Here is a 17,726-nt window from a genome sequence, read left to right on the forward strand (position 1 = left end):
AGTGTTTCGCCAATATTTCCTTCTATATATTTTATGGTTTCAGGTCTTACATCTAGTTCTTTAATCCATTTTGAGTTGTTTTTTTTTGTGCATGGTGTGAGGTATTAGTCAAGTTTCATTCTTTTGTATGTAGTGACCCAGTTTTCCCAGCACCATTTATTAAACAAACTTTCTTTGCTCCAGTGCATATTCTTTGCTCCTTTGTCAAAGATTAGTTGACCATAAATCTGTGGGTTTATTTCTGGGTTTTCTATTTGGTTCCCTTGGTCCATGTGTCTGTTCTGATTCCAATACCATGCAGTTTTGATCATTATGGCTTTGTAGTATAGATACCTTTATGGTCTCAGAAGATGCAGAGTATGATTTCAGTCTTCATGTAAGTATTGGTATTTGTTTTGTGTTTGAAAATGTGGTCTCTTCTGGAGAATGTCACATATGCAATTGAGAAAAATGTGTATTCTGCTTTTTGGGGGTACAATATCATTTATATGTCTATGATGCTCAAGAGGTCTACTTTTTCTATTTAAGGCTATTGTACCCCTGTTTATTTTCTGTCTAGTTGATATGTCCATTAGTGAGAGCGAGGTGTTGAAGTCTTCTACTACTAATGTGTTTTTTACTATGCTTCTCTTCCATGTTGATAGTAGTTGCCTAGTGTATTTTGGTGCTCCTACCTTTGATACATACATGTCTTCTTGATTATCATTCCCTTTAGCATTATATAGTGTCCCTCTTTGTCTCTTGTTACCTTTCTTAACTGGTAATATATGTTGTCTTGTTTTGAGTTCCATGTGCTTGTAGAATAATTATAAAACCCTTTATTCTGATTACATGTTTGTTTCTGGAGTTTAGGTGTATTTCCTGGATACAAAAAAAGGATGGATTCTGCTTCCCAATTCAACTAGATATTCCATGTTTTTTAATTGAGGAGTTTAGTCCATTTACATTTGTAGTTATTATAAATATGTGAAAATCCTTTTCTGCCATTTGATCTTACTGTTTGTGGTTTAATATACTTTTTATTTATTCAGTTATTTGGTCAAATATACCAATATTTTAGCTTTTAGAGTCACTTAATGTTTATAACTTGCTCATTGCAAACATATTAAAAATGATTTTAAAGCATCAATAATGTTAAGAAGTCATTTCTTAATAGATAATAGTTTTATATGTGTGTAGACATGAATATATCTATACTGTCAATGTATTATAATCAAAATAACAGCAAGTTTTTGTGGAAAGTGGATGCCATGCAGTGACTATGCTAAATGAAGTAAGTCAGAAAGGGAGAAAGACAGTTATCTGATAGTTTCAATCATTTGTGGAATCAGAAAAAAAATTAGACCTCCAAATTAACAAAAATTTCCTAGACTCCATGGATATCTGCGGAGATGGAGATTAGAGAAGATGGAATTGGGAAGAGAAAGTGATACGGCATTTGCCTTGATCTTTGGTGAAGGGTGTGTGACACGTGGAGGTACAGAGCTGTAGCCACAAATCACATAATTTTTAAATGATTGGCAAATCAGTAAATTATTCAAAATTATTTTGTGGATATTTATAAAACTAGTAGAAATTAAATGTGAAGGCAAAAAATATCCACCTGATTACTGCAAGAGTAAAACAATTTCAGAAGATGGAAATTACCGCACTTAAAGATTGCTACAACTGCAGTACCAAGGCAGCATGGTACTGCAAAGTGAATAAACAAACCAAAACCACATCATGGGAGCAGAATAGAAGAACTGAAACTCCACACAAAACTCCACAGAAATGTAGTCAACCAATCATTGGCACAGAAGCAAAAGCAATCCACTGAAGGATCGATGTCTTTTCAACACATCTTGTGGGAACACTGGGTATTCACTTATCAAAAAACATGACTGCAACCTCAATATTTTGATTATGTATGAATGGGATAAGCATCATCCTGGTTGCTGGCATCTAAATTTTTGATATTATCATACAAGGAAAAATGATTAATCTGCAAGATAATTTTGGTCAAATATACCAATATTTGAGTTTTTAAAAGTCACTTAATTTTTACAACTTGCTCATTTGAAACAAATTTAAAATGATTTTAAAAATGAAAATGCAAAACAGTTATCCCAAACTGACACAACAGAGAAACTAAATTCCAGCAGGAATCAAGAAAGAAAAAAGAGATAGACACTCAGAGAAGACTGAGTAAAATTTTTTATTAAATTAGCATCATAATGTACAGGGTTTTATAAACAAAAACATAATTACCATCATAGAAGAAAGCACAATTACCCAATTTTAAATAGAAGAAATTATAAGACTGAGATGATTGTTTCTCATATGATTTATATCCCTGGTGTTATGGGGTAGCCCACTTCAGTCTCTGCTGATGTCTCTTTAGAAGTGAGAACTGTCCTAGGTTGTGTCCACTTCTCTCTCTTCACTTTAAGTAAAACTGGTGGCTTCTTCATTTTGTTGACTTCTCTTCCCCCCATTTCTTCCATCTTTCCTGTTTATTTCTCTGCAGTGGTTGGGGTTAGTTGACATGTGCTTTTATATTTTTTGCACCTCACCCACTGGAGACATTTCTGTATATCTCTTGCATACATAGTATGTGAATACAAATTAAGTTCCATACCAGAGTATGTGGGTATTTTTTTCAACCATTTGAGGTGTAATTTAAGAGCTTTTTATGTTTTCAATGATATTTATTTAACCTGTGACTACAGAGGCAGAAAATCAGAGAGGTTTTCAGTGTCCGCTTCATCTAACAGGGCTATTGTGCTGTGCTTTCCTTAGAGACTCTGTCTTATCTTTTGACGATAAGCTCGGGCATGTGCTCCTGAGTGAGACTTATGCCCATGAGGATGAGGAAAGTCTAAAATTCAACTCACTGGTAAAAATTCAGAATATAGCCCTGGAGCCTTTGCTTCCATAGCAAAAGTTCCTTAAGTTGCAGTTTATGAGTATGGCAACATGGATGCAAAATTTGTTTCCACTTATCTCTAAATTAAATCAAGTCTGAGACTAGACCATTGCATAATTCCATCAACAACACTTAATGCAAAAGGTATTAACGCCTTGCATGGACAACAAGAAACTGTAAACTATGTAGAAGAAAATACCTACAAATGCTCCTTGACATTGCACTCCAACAGCAAGAGGAGGAAAAAACACAAACAAGTAGAACTATATCAAAATGAAAGCTTTCTTTTGCAGCAAGAAATTATGAGTAAAATGAAAGGACATTCTTCTAAATGGGAGAAGATACTTGCAAATCACACATTTTTCACACATTTCAACAAGCAGTTATTATCCAAAATATATAAAGAACTCATAAAATTTAATAATAAAACATATATCCTGATTAACAAATGGTTGAAGGATCTGAATAGGCCACTTTTCCAAGATGCCACACCTCTATCTAGTTGGAAAATTCAAATCAAAACAACACCAAAATACCACTCACACCGGTGAGAATGGCTGATTTTCAAAAGGTACCAAACAAGTACTGGAGAGGCAGCAGAGAACAGGGAAGCTTTGTGCACTGTTGTTGGGAATGAAAATGGAGAGCAGCATGGAGATCCTCAAAAACTGGAAATGTAAATTCTATATGAGCTGGTCATCCCACTTCTGGGAATTTACTTGCTGTTACAAAAACATTATTTCAAAAAATATGTTAGCTCACCCATGATCATTGCAGCATTATTTGCAATGCTAAGAACTGGTAGCAACCTAATTGCCCAAGAACAGGTGATTGATATTGTGATAATAAATATTACTCAGCTATAAATAGATGAAATTCTGCCATTTGCATTAAAATTGATGGACATTCACTTAGTGAACTAAGTGGGGAGGAGAAATTAAATACCACGATTTCACTGAGTATGGTGCAAAAAGAAACAAACTATTGAACTAAATAAAAGAAAGTTACCTTTTATACTATAGAACAAATTATTGGTTATAAGAAAGAATGGGGCGCTTGTTGTGATAATTATGTAAACAGCATCAATTATAAACCAGAGAATAAGACTTTAAGGAATGAACTTAATTAGTATATACAGACGTTGATATGTAACAAAACACACCTGAAATTTATGTACTGTTAGAAATAACTGACACTACAATATGAAAAATAAATATATGCATATCATAGTCATTAAAATATACCTAAAGTGATTTATGATGATAAAAGATACAAAATGAGAGCTACTCTCTCAAAGTTTTATTGTACAAACTATTATTGTTAGCACAATATTGTATAGCTGATCCTTGGAACTTTTTCACTGTATACAGATTTAGGTCAAATAATTCAAAAAAACACATAGTGGAAAGGACAGCTAACCTTCCCTATTCCTACCGACTCCTGAGAACACTTTCCCAGAGGCATTCACTTTAATTATTAGTTAGCTTTGACTCTCACTTTCAAGAAGGAATATTTCCTCAACTATTCATCTTACCTTGCAATTTTTGCTAAAAATGAGCACTCTAAAGAAGAAAAACAATTCTGAGCAAGTACTTCTAGAGACCCAAAGAAGAGAAAATACTTGTTAATTCATAATATGAATCAAATTGCCCCTATACTAAACCAGACAAGAAACTTAAATTGGAGCCATTAACACTGAAGCACAAATAAAACTGTAGAAAATTCTAGTGATCAACTCAAAACAGTCACTGTAGCCAATATGTTCTTTTTTCTAGACTGCCAGGACAATGTTAATATACAAATATCTACTGAACATCTGTGGGAAACAAAACTAGCACTGCATTAAACAAGTAGAAAATATAAAAGAGGAAATCTCACAATATATGTACAAAATTTATATTAAGAACTAGAAAACATTGCAAAAAGAAGACTTAAATACCTAGCATGGTTTACCGTGTCTTTGGGATGGAAATATGAGGACTGCCAGGATGGCAAAACTCCCTATATTGACTTTCATGTTCAAGAGAATCCAAAACAGTGTCACAAATGTGGTGTGTGCATATAACTACTGACATCTCTATTCTGAAATTCGTATGGAAATACAAAAGATATTTAACAATGGTACAACTTTGAATAACAATATGTTAGAGAACTGACACTCCTGGGATCAACCAATGTCTTCATATTAAAGTTGCTGTGATAACAACAACCTGGCACTGCACCAAGGTTAGGTAGACATCATTAGACAAATAGAATAGAATTAAAAATCCAGAAAGAGATTTATTTATATTTGGATAACTATTTTTTACAGCAGCATTCTTTTCAGTGACAATAAAAAGTAGCCTTTTAAACAAAGGCCTAATAGAGATGCACAGGGCACTGCATGCCCACAAAGAGAACACACATTTTTCTCAGGTGCATAGGGTACATTTTCCAGAATAGACCACATTTTGGGTTATAAAACAAATTCATGAGGACTGAAATCATACCTAGCATATTCGTGGACCAAAAGGCATCAAACTAGAAATGGATTAACAAAGGAAACCAGGGAAATCCTTTAATATTTAAAGATTGAACAATACACTAGAGGGAGAATACTGAGAAGTCAGACAAAGACCATGTTAGATATCAGAAGGTAAAAGTCAACAGATGTCCAAATCACTTAGTGAGAAGAGCTCAGGTCTATCCAAATTTTAACATGTGTGTTTGTGGGGAAGAAGAATTACTTGGGAAATATGATCTGGGAATGAAATAGATTTTGTTTCTTAGGAACAGGTCCAAGATCACTAACCTGAGATTTCTAAGGGAAATTTATTACTTACAAAGCGGAACTCTGATCAGACAGTATTGTCAGTTGCCTCTGAGATTTGCTAGAGTGAAGCTTCCATACAGTAAACAGCATCATTGGCCTACACTGAGCAAGGCTATTTGTTGTCAAAAATTTCTCCATTCATTTTTGCCAAGTATTTATTCATTTTGAAAGTAGACTTTTCAGGAGAGAGAGACCTGGCAGAAGAAAAGGGCAGGAGGATCTATAAAGGGACTATCACATCAACAAAGTATACTATGAATTTGGCCTTTTCCCATGATCACTAGTTCAGATATTCTATCCTGGTTTTTCCTAATAGGAAAAGAAGAAAGACCCTGATAATTCCTTGAGAAGAATCTTTCAAAATGAACGTCTGAGAATTCATCACTGATCAATTGAATCAAATATGTAAAAGTTTGCTCAAGGGGTGTGCTATGTATGTGTATAAACTGTATAAATAAGGCAACACTAAGCAGTTAATAGAGAAGAATGAGAATGGGACATTTCATTTCAGAAAAAAAATAAGAGAAGTGAGTTTTAAGATGTAGAAACCAAAACACTGTTGCCATGTACTTAGTGACTGACTCCTACCCCATGATGTGACCTCACCTCATCCCCAGGACTTTTCTCAGCACATTCTTTACATCTTTATTTCTCAAGCTATAGATCAAGGGGTTCAGCATGGGGACCACTGTGGTGTAGAACACAGAGGCCACCTTCTCCTGTGTCATGCTGCTGCTGGAGGAGGGCTTAAAATACATAAATGTGATGGAGCCATAAAAGATCCCAACAGCTGTCAGATGAGAGCCACAGGTGCCAAAGGCTTTGGACCTGCCTGCTGCTGAGGGAATGCGAAGAACATTGGCAATAATGAAGATGTAGGAGATGATGATGGCCCCAGTTGTTGACAGCACATGGAATCCACCCAAGAATAACAATAGAAGCTCATTTGCATGAGTGTTGGAAGAGGAGCGCTTGAGAAGAGGAATTATATCACAGAAGTAATGGTAGATGACATTGTCCCCACAGAAGGATAGCATGACCATGGAGATCATATAGGCTAACGCTCCAAGTATTACCATGATGTAAACCCCAAATCACCAGTTCATTGCACACCATTTGGGACATGGTGACACTGTACAACAGAGGATTACAGATAGCCACATATCTATCATATGCCATTGCTGATAGCATGTAATACTCTGCAATAGAAAAAATACAAAAGAAGAAAAGCTGTGTTATACATCCAGGGTAGGAAATAACTTTCTGCTCCAAAACAAAGTTTCCCAGGAGTTTGGTGGTAACAACTGATGAGTAAAAGAGATCGATGAATGACAAATTACCCAGAAAGAAGTACATGGGAGATTGGAGCTTGGCATTCAAAGTGATTAGGAGGATCATACCCAGGTTACCCATTACAGTGACCAGGTAGATTCCTAGAAACAGGAAGAAGAGGGGCAGCTGGAATTCTGGCTGGTGTGTTAATCCTTCTAGGACAAACTCAGTGGAGAAATTGCACTCACTCATGTCCTTTCCAAGTCAGGGTGTGTGTAGCTAGGAAAAAGAAAAGCCATGGAAATATTTTTTAAATTATTTTCTCATGATTGGCAAAGCTTTTCTACTACTTTGACTGAAAAAAAATGACAATGAAATTGGAACTGGTTTGCAATATAAACTACTGCTTTAAGTATACAATTATGTTATACCAGTACCCTAACAGAAGTATGTACTTATGTCAGGATTGTGTTAAACTTAGCTGAATACACAGCTATATATATGAAAATAACATATCTACACAACGCACTCATGAAATTGTCATAAGAAATCAGATAAAGCCCAAGCTGTAATTACATTTTTGGCATCAAAGATTAAAATTGGTGCCTGGGACACACAGGCACTCAGCAATTATGAATTTTCTGAGACAACTTCTTAGAGCGGGGGCACCTCAGTGCTGAGGACATCAAGTTTTGATTAAGAGTGCAAAAGGTAATACTCAGATTGCTGGCATCTTTTATGTGCAGTGGATTATTACTTAGCATTCAACACAGGAGATCTCAGAGACCTTGATGCTCCAAGTTAAGGAACTTTCAATTTTAGTTTGAATTCTATAATTCAAATGAGTATGAAGTCGGCTATATATTTTTCTTTCTAGGATGGAATTTCAGTATATTTTGCTGCATAATAAAAATTTGTAGGCATACGTAGGAAGATGAAGGACTTTTCCTATTTCTCTAACTACTGCACACCCTTAGCAACAGAAAACTTTTCTTCCAACTTCATTTGAACTAGTCTAGTGATAATGACTTATTTTGGGGCCAACTGTAGTTTTATTGGAATATAAACTTGGAATTCACATCATTTCTATTGTGGTGAATGCTTTAGGACAAAGGCATGCAGAATTTGTCCACTGGAATGTTGTCAAGATGCAGTAATATTGGCTTCATAAAAGGTACTTGGACATATTCCTTCTTTTTTTTAATATTTGGAAGACTTTGAGTAAGATAGGCATTAGTTCCTCTTTGAAGGTTTGGTAGAATTCACTTGTGCAGCATCTCCTGGATTCTTGTTATTTGGAGAGTTTTGTGTACTGTTTGAATTTCCTTGCTTGTAATTGTCTTATTCAGGGTCTCTATTCCCTATTCAGTCTTGAATAATTGCATAATTCTAAGAATTTGTACTTTTTAAAGCTTATTGAATTTGTTAGTATATAGGTGTTCATTGTAGTCTCTAATAATCCTTTGAATTTCTGCAGCATCTATCATGATTTCTCCACCCTCATTTTTTATTCTTTTTATTTGAGTTTTCTCCTTTATTTTCTTAGTGAGCCTTGCTCGAGGTTTATCTATTTAGCTTATTTTTTCAAATAAGCAACTTCTGGTTTCAATGATTTCTGTACTGTCTTTTTAATTTCTATTTCATTTATCCTGCTTTGATTTTTATTATTTTTGTTGTTCTACTATCTATTGGATTGTTTGTTCTTGGTTTTCTCATTCCTCAAGCTGAGAAAGAAGGTTGTTCATATGAGTTCTTTCTTATTTCCCAATGTGGTCGTCCTATAGTGCTATGTATTTCCCTGAGTACTGATTTTGTTAGATGCCTTAGGTTCTGAATCATTGTATGCTCATTTTCATTTGTCTTGGAGTATTTTTTCAAATTTCTTCTTTGATTTTCTCATTAACTCAATGGTCTTTTACTAGTGTGTTGTTTACTCTCCATGTATTGAAAGATTTCCCTGCTTTCTTTGGTAGTTTATTTCTAGTTAGATACCTTTATGGTCTGAGAAGATGCTGAGTATGATTTCAGCCTTCATGTAAGTATTGGTATTTGTTTTGTGTTTGAGAATGTGGTCTCTTCTGGAGAATGTCACATATGCAATTGAGAAAAATGTGTATTCTGCTTTTGGGGGGAACAATATCGTCTATATGTCTATGAGGCTCAAGAGGTCTACTTTTTCTATTTAAGGCTATTGTACCCCTGTTTATTTTCTGTCTAGTTGATATGTCCGTTAGTGAGAGTGAAGTGTTGAAATCTCCTACTACTACTGTGTTTTTTACTACGCTTCTCTTCTGAGTTGATGGTAGTTGCCTAGTGTATTTTGGTGCTCCTACCTTTGATGCATACATGTCTTCTTTTTTTTTTTAATATTAAATTTTATTTTTATATTCCCCCATACAATTACAAACGCCCCATTCTGACCCCAATCCTTCCCCTCCCGCCCCCCAAAAAGTGTCTCTGGTTCATAGTTTTTTGTTGATTTTGATTTTCACTTTCTTATATTCATTTTCCTGGTCCCTTATTTAAGTTTTCTAGATTCCTGCTATGAGTGAGACCATCCGGTATTTTTCTTTTTCTTTTTGGCTTATTTCGCTGAGCATGATCCCTTCCAGCGCCATCCATGCATACATGTCTTCTTGATGTATCATTCCCTTTAGCGTTATATAATGTCCCTCTTTGTCTCTTGTTACCTTTCTTAACTGGTAATATATTTTGTCTTGTTTTGAGTCCCATGTGTGTGTAGGGTAATTATACAACCCTTTATTCTGATTTCATGTTTGTCTCTGGAGTTTAGGTGTGTTTCCTGAATACAAAAGAAGGATGGATTCTGCTTCCCAATTCATGTATTTTAATTGGTGAGTTCAGTCCACTTACATTTGGAGTTATTATAGATATGTGAAAATCCTTTTCTGTAATTTGATCTTACTGTTTGTGGTTTAATATACTTTTTATTTATTCAGTTCTTTGGTCAAATACCAATATTTTAGCTTTTAGAGTCACTTAATGTTTACAACTTGCAATTGCAAACAAATTTAAAATGATTTAAAGCATCAATAATGTTAAGATGTTAAGACATTTCTTAATAGATAATAGTTTTATATGTGTTTAGATATGAATATATTCTATCGTCCAATGTATTATAATCAAAATAACAGCAAGTTTTTGTGGAAAGTGGGTGCCATGCAGTGATTATGCTAAATGAAATAAGTCAGAAAGGGAGAAAGACAATTATTTGATAGTTTCACTCATTTGTGGAATTAAAAAAAAATCAAAGAAAATTAGTCCTCCAAACTCACAAACAAAATCTTCTTAGATTCCATGGAGATGGAGACTAGAGAAGATGGGATTGGGGAGGGAAAGTGAAGGGCATTTGCCTTGGATCTTTGGTGAAGGGTATGTGACACGTGGAGGTACAGAGTTGTAGCCACAAATCAATAATTTTCTAAATGATTGGCAAATCAGTAAATTATTCAAAATTATTTTGTGGATATTTATAAAACTTGTAGAAATTAAATGTGAAGGCAAAAGATATCCACCTGATTTCTGTAAGAGAAAAACAATTTCAGAAGATGGAAATTACCCCAATTAAGGACTGCTACAACTGCAGTACCAAGGCAGCATGGTACCGCTGAGTGAAAAAACAAACCAAAACCACATCATGGGAGCAGAATAGAAGAACAGAAAGTCCACACAAAACTCCACAGAAACATAGTCAACCAATCATTGACACAGAAGCAAAAGCAATCCACTGAAGGATCGATGGTCTTTCAACACATCTTGTGGGAACACTGGGAATTCATTTATCAAAAAACATGACTGCAACCTCAATATTTTGATTACATATGAATGGGATAAGCATCACCCTGGTTGCTGGCATCTACATTTTTGATATTGTCAAAGGAAATACAGGGAAAAAAATGATCAATCTGCAAGTTTTTTTTGTAAACATACCAATATTTTAGCTTTTAAAGTCACTTAATTTTTACAATTTGCTCATTTGAAACAAATTTAAAATGATTTTAAAAATGAAAGTGCAAAACAGTTATCCCACAACTGACACGACAGAGACACTAAATTGCAGCAGGAATCGACAAAAAGAGATAGAGAAGATTGAGTAAAAATTTTTCATTAAATTGGCATCATAAATACAAGCTTTTATAAACAAAAACATAATTACCATCATAGAAGAAGCACAATCACCCAAATTTAAATAGAAGAAATTATAAGATTGAGATGATTGTTTCTCATATGATTTACATCCCTGGTGGTATGGGGTAGGTCAATTTAGTCTCTGCAGACCAAAGAGGCTGATGTCTCTTTAGAAATGAGAAATATCCTTGGTTCTATTCTGTTCTCCCTCTTCACTAATAGTAAAATTGGTGGTTTCTTCATTTTGTTGAGTTCTCTTACTCCCATTTCTCCCATCTTTCCTGTTTATTTATCTGCAGTGGTTGGGGTTTGTCCGGAGCCGCCTGGAGCATGCGCCATGTTGCGCAACACACGTGCCATTAATTAGTTTTCGCTTTACCGTTTTGCCTGCTGAGAAACCACAGGTGTTTCCTATTAATCAAATGAGACTGGGAGGTACAATGGGAGGAGCTACCAGGATATAAGAAGAGAACCACGAGAAGGTCAGGAGGTTATTGCGAGAGAGGTTATTGCAAGAGGAGCAGAGAGAAGGTCAGGGAAGGTAGAAAGACAGGGAAAAGTAAAAGAAAGGTAAAGGAAAAATAAAGAAGTAAACGCTAGCGTCAAGTTGTCTCAAGCCCCTCATTTCAATCCTCAGCCCTTCTCTTTTCGTGCCTACGAATCCCGCGGGTCGGGACAGGGGTTAGTTGACATGTGCTTTTATATTTTTTGCACCTCACCTACTGGAGACATTTCTGTATATCTCTTGCATACACAGTATGTGACTACAAATTAAGTTCCATAGCAGAGTATGTGGGTATTTTTTTTTCAACCATTTGAGGTGTAATTTAAGAGCTTTTTATGTTTTCAATGACATTTATTTAACCTGAGACTACAGAGGCAGAAAATCAGAGAAGTTTTCAGTGTCTGCTTCATCTAACAGGGGTATTGTGCTGTGCTTTCCTTAGAGACTCTGTCTTATCTTTTGATGATGGGCTCAGGCATGTGCTCCTGAGTGAGATTTACGCCCATGAGGAAAGTCTAAAATTCAACTCACTGGTAAAAATTCAGAATATAACCCTGGAGCCTTTACTTCCATAGCAAAAGTTCCTTAAGTTGCAGTTTATGAGTATGACAACATGGATGCAAAATTTGTTTCCACTTATCTCTAAATTAAATCAAGTCTGAGACTAGACCATTGCCTAATTCCATCAACAACACTTAATTCAAAATGCACTAATGCCTTGCATGGACAAAAGAAACTGTAAACTATGTAGAAGAAAATACCTACAGGGCCTCCCCGGTGGCGCAGCGGTTGAGCGCTGGGTTGCGAAGCTGCCTGCGGCCTCTGCGGCGCCGGTTCGATCCCCGGCTGCTCCCCGGCCAGCGGAGGAGGATCCCACATGGTGCGCAGACCTCTCCTGCCACCCGCTGCTCCCCTCAGCAGTGTACTTCGGTCCTTCTGCCTGCTCTGCTCCCCACTCTGGCTCTGGTGAATTCTCTCACCCTCCCGCGCTTCTGACTATACCCAGTGCATGTATAAACAAAACAAACAAACAAATATAATAAATAAATAAATAAATAAAAAAACCATGCCTCTATAAAAAAAAACTATATAAAAAAAAAAAGAAAGAAAATACCTACAAATGCTCCTTGACATTGCATCCAACAGCAAGAGGAGGAAAAAACACAAATAAACAAGTAGCACTATATCAAAATAAAAGCTTACTTTTAGGAGCAAGAAATTATGAGCAAAATGAAAGGACATTCTTCTAAATGGGAGAAGATATTTGCAAATCACACATTTTTCACACACATTTCAATGAAAGTTATTATCCAAAATATGTAAAGACTCATAAAATTTAATAATAAAATATATATCCTGATTAACAAATAGTTGAAGGATCTGAATAGGCCACTTTTCCAAGACACCACACCTCTATCTAGTTGGGAAATTCAAATCAAAACAACACCAAAATATCACTCACACGGGTGAGGATGGCTGATTTTCAAAAGGCACCAAACAAGTGATGGAGAGGCAGCAGAGAACAGGGAAGCTTTGTGCACTGTTGTTGGGAATGAAAATGGAGAGCAGCATGGAGATCCTCAAAAACTGGAAATGTAAATTCTATGTGAGCTGGTCATCCCACTTCTGGGAATTTACTTGCAGTTACAAAAACATTATTTGAAAAAATGTTAGCTCACCCATGATCATTGCAGCATTATTTGCAATATTAACAACTGGTAACAACCTCATTGCCCAAAAACAGGTGATTGATAATGTGATAATAAATATAAAACCCAATGTTACTCAGCTATAAATAGATGAAAGTCTGCCATTTGCCACAAAATTGATGGACCTTCAAGGTAATATCTTAGTGAAGTGGGGAGGAGAAATTAAATACCACAATTTCACTGACATATGGTACAAAAAGAAACAAACAATTGAACTAAATAAAACAAAGTTACCTTTTATACTATAGAACAAACTATTGGTTACAGGAAGGAATGGGGTGCTTGTTGTGTTAATTATGTATACAGCATCAATTACAAACCAGAGAATAAGACTTTAAAGAATGAATTAATGTAGTATATATAGATGTTGATATGTAACAAAACATACCTGAGATTTATGTATTGTTAGAAAGAACTGACACTACAATATGAAATGTAAGTATATGCATATTGAAGCTCTATGTTTAGCAGGTCAAGAAATCTCCACACAGCTCTCCATAGTGGTTGGACCAGAATGCCAAAAATAGACGACTGGATCAAGAAGATATGGTACATATACACAATGGAATATTACTCAGCAATAACAAAAGATAAACACATGTAGTTTGCAGCAACATGGATGGAGCTAGAAGGGATCATGCTCAGCGAAATAAGTCAGAAAAAAAAATACCGGATGGTCTCACTCATAGCAGGAATTTAGAAAACTTAATAAGAGACCAGGAAAAAGACTAATCAATACAAAGTAAAAATCAAAATTAACAAGCAACTATAAACCAGAGACATACTACAGTGGGGGGGAGGGGAGGAAAGGAAGGACTAGAGTCAAAATAAGTGGGGGTGCAATTGTGTGGGGAATATAACCATAATGAAAATGGGTACATTGTGCAAGATGAAAAATGATGTAAGAATTACATAAAATATTGAAAAAAATGTATATCATAGTCATTAAAATATAACTAAAGTGATTTATGATGATAAAAGATACAAAATGAGAGCTACTCTCTCAAAGTTTTAATTGTACAAACTATTATTGTTAGCACAATATTGTATAGCTGATCCTTGGAACTTTTTCACTGTATACAGATTTAGGTCAAATAATTCAACAGAACACATAGTGGAAAGGACAGCTAACCTTCTCCATGCCTACTGACTCCTGAGAACACTTTCTCAGAGGCAATCACTTTAACTATTAGTTAGCTTTGACTCTCACTTTCAAGAAGGAATATTTCCTCAACTATTCATGTTACCTTGCCCATTTTTGCTAAAAATGAGCACTCTAATGAAGAAAAGAAAAACAATTCTGAACAAGCACTTCTAGAGACCCGAAGAAGAGAAAATATTTGTTAATTCATAATATGAATCAAATTGCCCTTATACTAAACCAGACAATAAATATAAATAAGAAGCATTAACATCGAAGCACATATAAAACTGTAGAAAACTCTAGTGATCAACTCAAAACAGTCACTTTAGCCAATATGTCCTTTTTTCTAGACTGCTAGGGACAATATTAATATACAGATATCTACTGAACATCTGTGGGAAACAAAACTAGCACTGCATCAAGTAGAAAATATAAAGGAGGAACTCTCACAATATATGTACAAACCTTTATATTAAGAACTAGAAAACATTGCAAAAAGAAGACTTAAATACCTGGCATGGTTTACCATGTCTTTTGGGATTGAAATATGAGGATAGCCAGGATGGCAAAACTCCCTATGCTGACTTTCATATTCAAGAGAATCCAAAACAGTATCATAAATGTGGTGTGTGCATATAACTATTGACATCTCCATTCTGAAATTCATATGGAAATACAAAAGATATTTTACAATGGTACAACTTTGAATAGCAATATGTTAGAGAACCAACACCCCCGGGATCAACCAATGTCTTGATATTAAAGTTGCTGTGATAACAACCTGGCACTCCACCAAGCTTATGTAGACATCAAATAGAAAAATAGAATAGAATTAAGAATCCATAAAGAGATTTATTTATATTTGCATAACTTATTTTTTACAGCATCATTCCTTTCAGTGACAATAAAAGCAACCTTTTAAACAAAGGCCAAATAGAGATGTACAGGGCACTGCACGCCCACAGAGAACACACATTTTTCTCAGGTGCATAGGGTACATTTTCCAGAATAGACCACATTTTGGGTTATAAAACAAATTCATGAGGACTGAAATCATACCTAGCATCTTCGTGGACCAAAATGCATCAGACTAGAAATGGATTAACAAAGGAAACCAGGGAAATCCTTTAATATTTAAAGACTGAACAATACACTAGAGGGAGAATACTGAGAAGTCAGACAAAGACCGTGTTAGGTTATTAGAAGGTAAAAAACAACAGATGTCCAAATCAGTGAGAAGAGCTCAGGTCTATCCAAATTTTAACATGTGTGTTTGTGGGGAAGAATTCCTTAGGAAATACAATCTTGGAATGAAACAGATTTTGCATCTTAGGAACAGGTCCAAGATCACTAACCTGAGATTTCTAAGGGAAATTCATTCCTTATAAAGTGGAACTCTGATCAGACAGTATTGTCAGTTGCCTCTGAGATTTGCTAGAGTGAAGCTTCCATACAGTAAACAGCATCATTGGCCTACATTGAGCGAGGCTATTTGATGTAAAAAATTTCTCCATTCATTTTTGCCAATGTTTATTCATTTTGGAAGTAGACTTTTCAGGAGAGAGAGACCTGGCAGAAGAAAAAGGCAGGAGGACCTACAAAGGGACTATCAAAGCCACAAACTATGCAACGAATTTTGGCCTTTTCCCATGATCACAGTGGAAAAGGCGGCTTACTTTCTCCACTCCTACTGATTCCTGAGAACACTTTCTCAGAGGCATTCACTTTCAAGGATGATTCTTTCCTGATCTAGACATCTTACCTTGCCCATTTTTCTCTCCCGGTTTTTCCTTATAGGAAAGGAAGAAAGACCCTGAGAATCCCATTGAGAAGAATCTTTCGATATGAACCTCTGAGAATTCATCAATGATCAACTGAATCAAATATGTAAAGTTTGCTCAAGGGGTGTGCTGCATATGTGTATAAACTGTAAAAATAAGGCAACATTAAGCAGTTAAGGGAGAAGAAATGAGAATGGGACATTTTGTTTCAGACAAAAATAAGTGAGTTCTAAGATGTAGAAACTAAAACACTGCTGCCGTGACCTTTAGTAACTGACTCCTACCCCGTGAGGTGACCTTACCTCATCCCCAGGACTTTCCTCAGCACATTCTTTACATCTTTATTTCGCAAGCTATAGATCAAGGGATTCACCATGGGGACCACCGTGGTATAGAACACAGAGGCCACCCTCTCCTGTGTCATGCTGCTGCTGGAGGAGGGCTTTAAATACATAAATACAATGGAGCCATAAAAGATCCCAACAGCTGTCAGATGAGAGCCACAGGTGCCAAAGGCTTTGGACCTGCCTGCAGCTGAGGGAATGCGAAGAACATTGGCAATAATGAAGATGTAGGAGATGATGATGGCCCCAGTTGTTGACAGCACATTGAATCCACCCAAGAATAACAATAGAAGCTCATTTGCATGAGTGTTGGAAGATGAGCACTTGAGAAGAGGAATTATATCACAGAAGTAATGGTGGATGACATTGTCCCCACAGAAGGATAACATGACCATGGAGATCGTATAGGCTAAAGCTACATTTATTGCCATGGTATAGACTCCAATCACCAGTGCATTGCACACCTTTTGAGACATGGTGACACTGTACAGCAGAGGATTACAGATAGCCACATATCTATCATATGCCATTGCTGACAGCATATAGCACTCTCCAGTTGCAAAAACACAAAAGAAGAAAAGCTGTGTCATACATCCAGGGTAGGAAATAACATTCTGCTCCAATACAAAGTTTCCCAGGAGTTTGGGGGTAACAACTGTTGAGTAAAAGAGATCGATGAATGACAAATTACCCAGAAAGAAGTACATGGGAGATTGGAGCTTGGCATTGAAAGTGATTAGAAGGATCATGCCCAGGTTTCCCATTACAGTGACCACATAGATTCCCAGAAACAGGAAGAAGAGAGGCAGCTGGAGTTCTGGCTGTTGTGTTAATCCTTCTAGGACAAACTCAGTGGAAAAATTGCACTCAGTCATCTCTCTTACTAATCAGGGTATCTGTAGCTAGGAAAAAGAAAAATCACAGGAATACTTCCAAAACTATGTTCTCATGATTGTCAAGTTTACTCTTTTGACTGAAAAACAAAGTGACAATGAAATTCAAACAGGCTCTCAATAATGATCTGCTGCTGTAATTACACATTTAACCCCGTACCTTATTATGATTATATTTTCAATGTCTAAATTGTGTCAAATTTAGTCAA

At 35.8% G+C, this 17,726-nt stretch overlaps 1 protein-coding gene and 1 pseudogene across 2 annotated transcripts; both read right to left on the reverse strand.

The window, feature by feature from the left end:
- Positions 1-6,322: 6,322 nt before the first annotated feature.
- On the reverse strand, positions 6,323-7,244 carry LOC311182155 (olfactory receptor 8D1-like; annotated as a pseudogene). Its single transcript has one exon. The product of its transcript is annotated as an olfactory receptor 8D1-like (transcript).
- Positions 7,245-16,578: 9,334 nt separating this feature from the next.
- Positions 16,579-17,499, reverse strand: LOC311182154 (olfactory receptor 8D1-like; the record flags this gene model as incomplete). The annotated part of the gene is made up of 1 exon (XM_084250752.1): positions 16,579-17,499. One exon carries the CDS (start codon positions 17,497-17,499, stop codon positions 16,579-16,581), a length of 921 nt encoding a protein of 306 aa, XP_084106878.1.
- Positions 17,500-17,726: the final 227 nt, after the last annotated feature.

This window comes from Talpa europaea (genome assembly GCF_964194135.1).
Source record: "Talpa europaea genome assembly, chromosome: 12".
In the NCBI taxonomy this organism is placed as follows: Eukaryota; Metazoa; Chordata; class Mammalia; order Eulipotyphla; family Talpidae; genus Talpa; species Talpa europaea.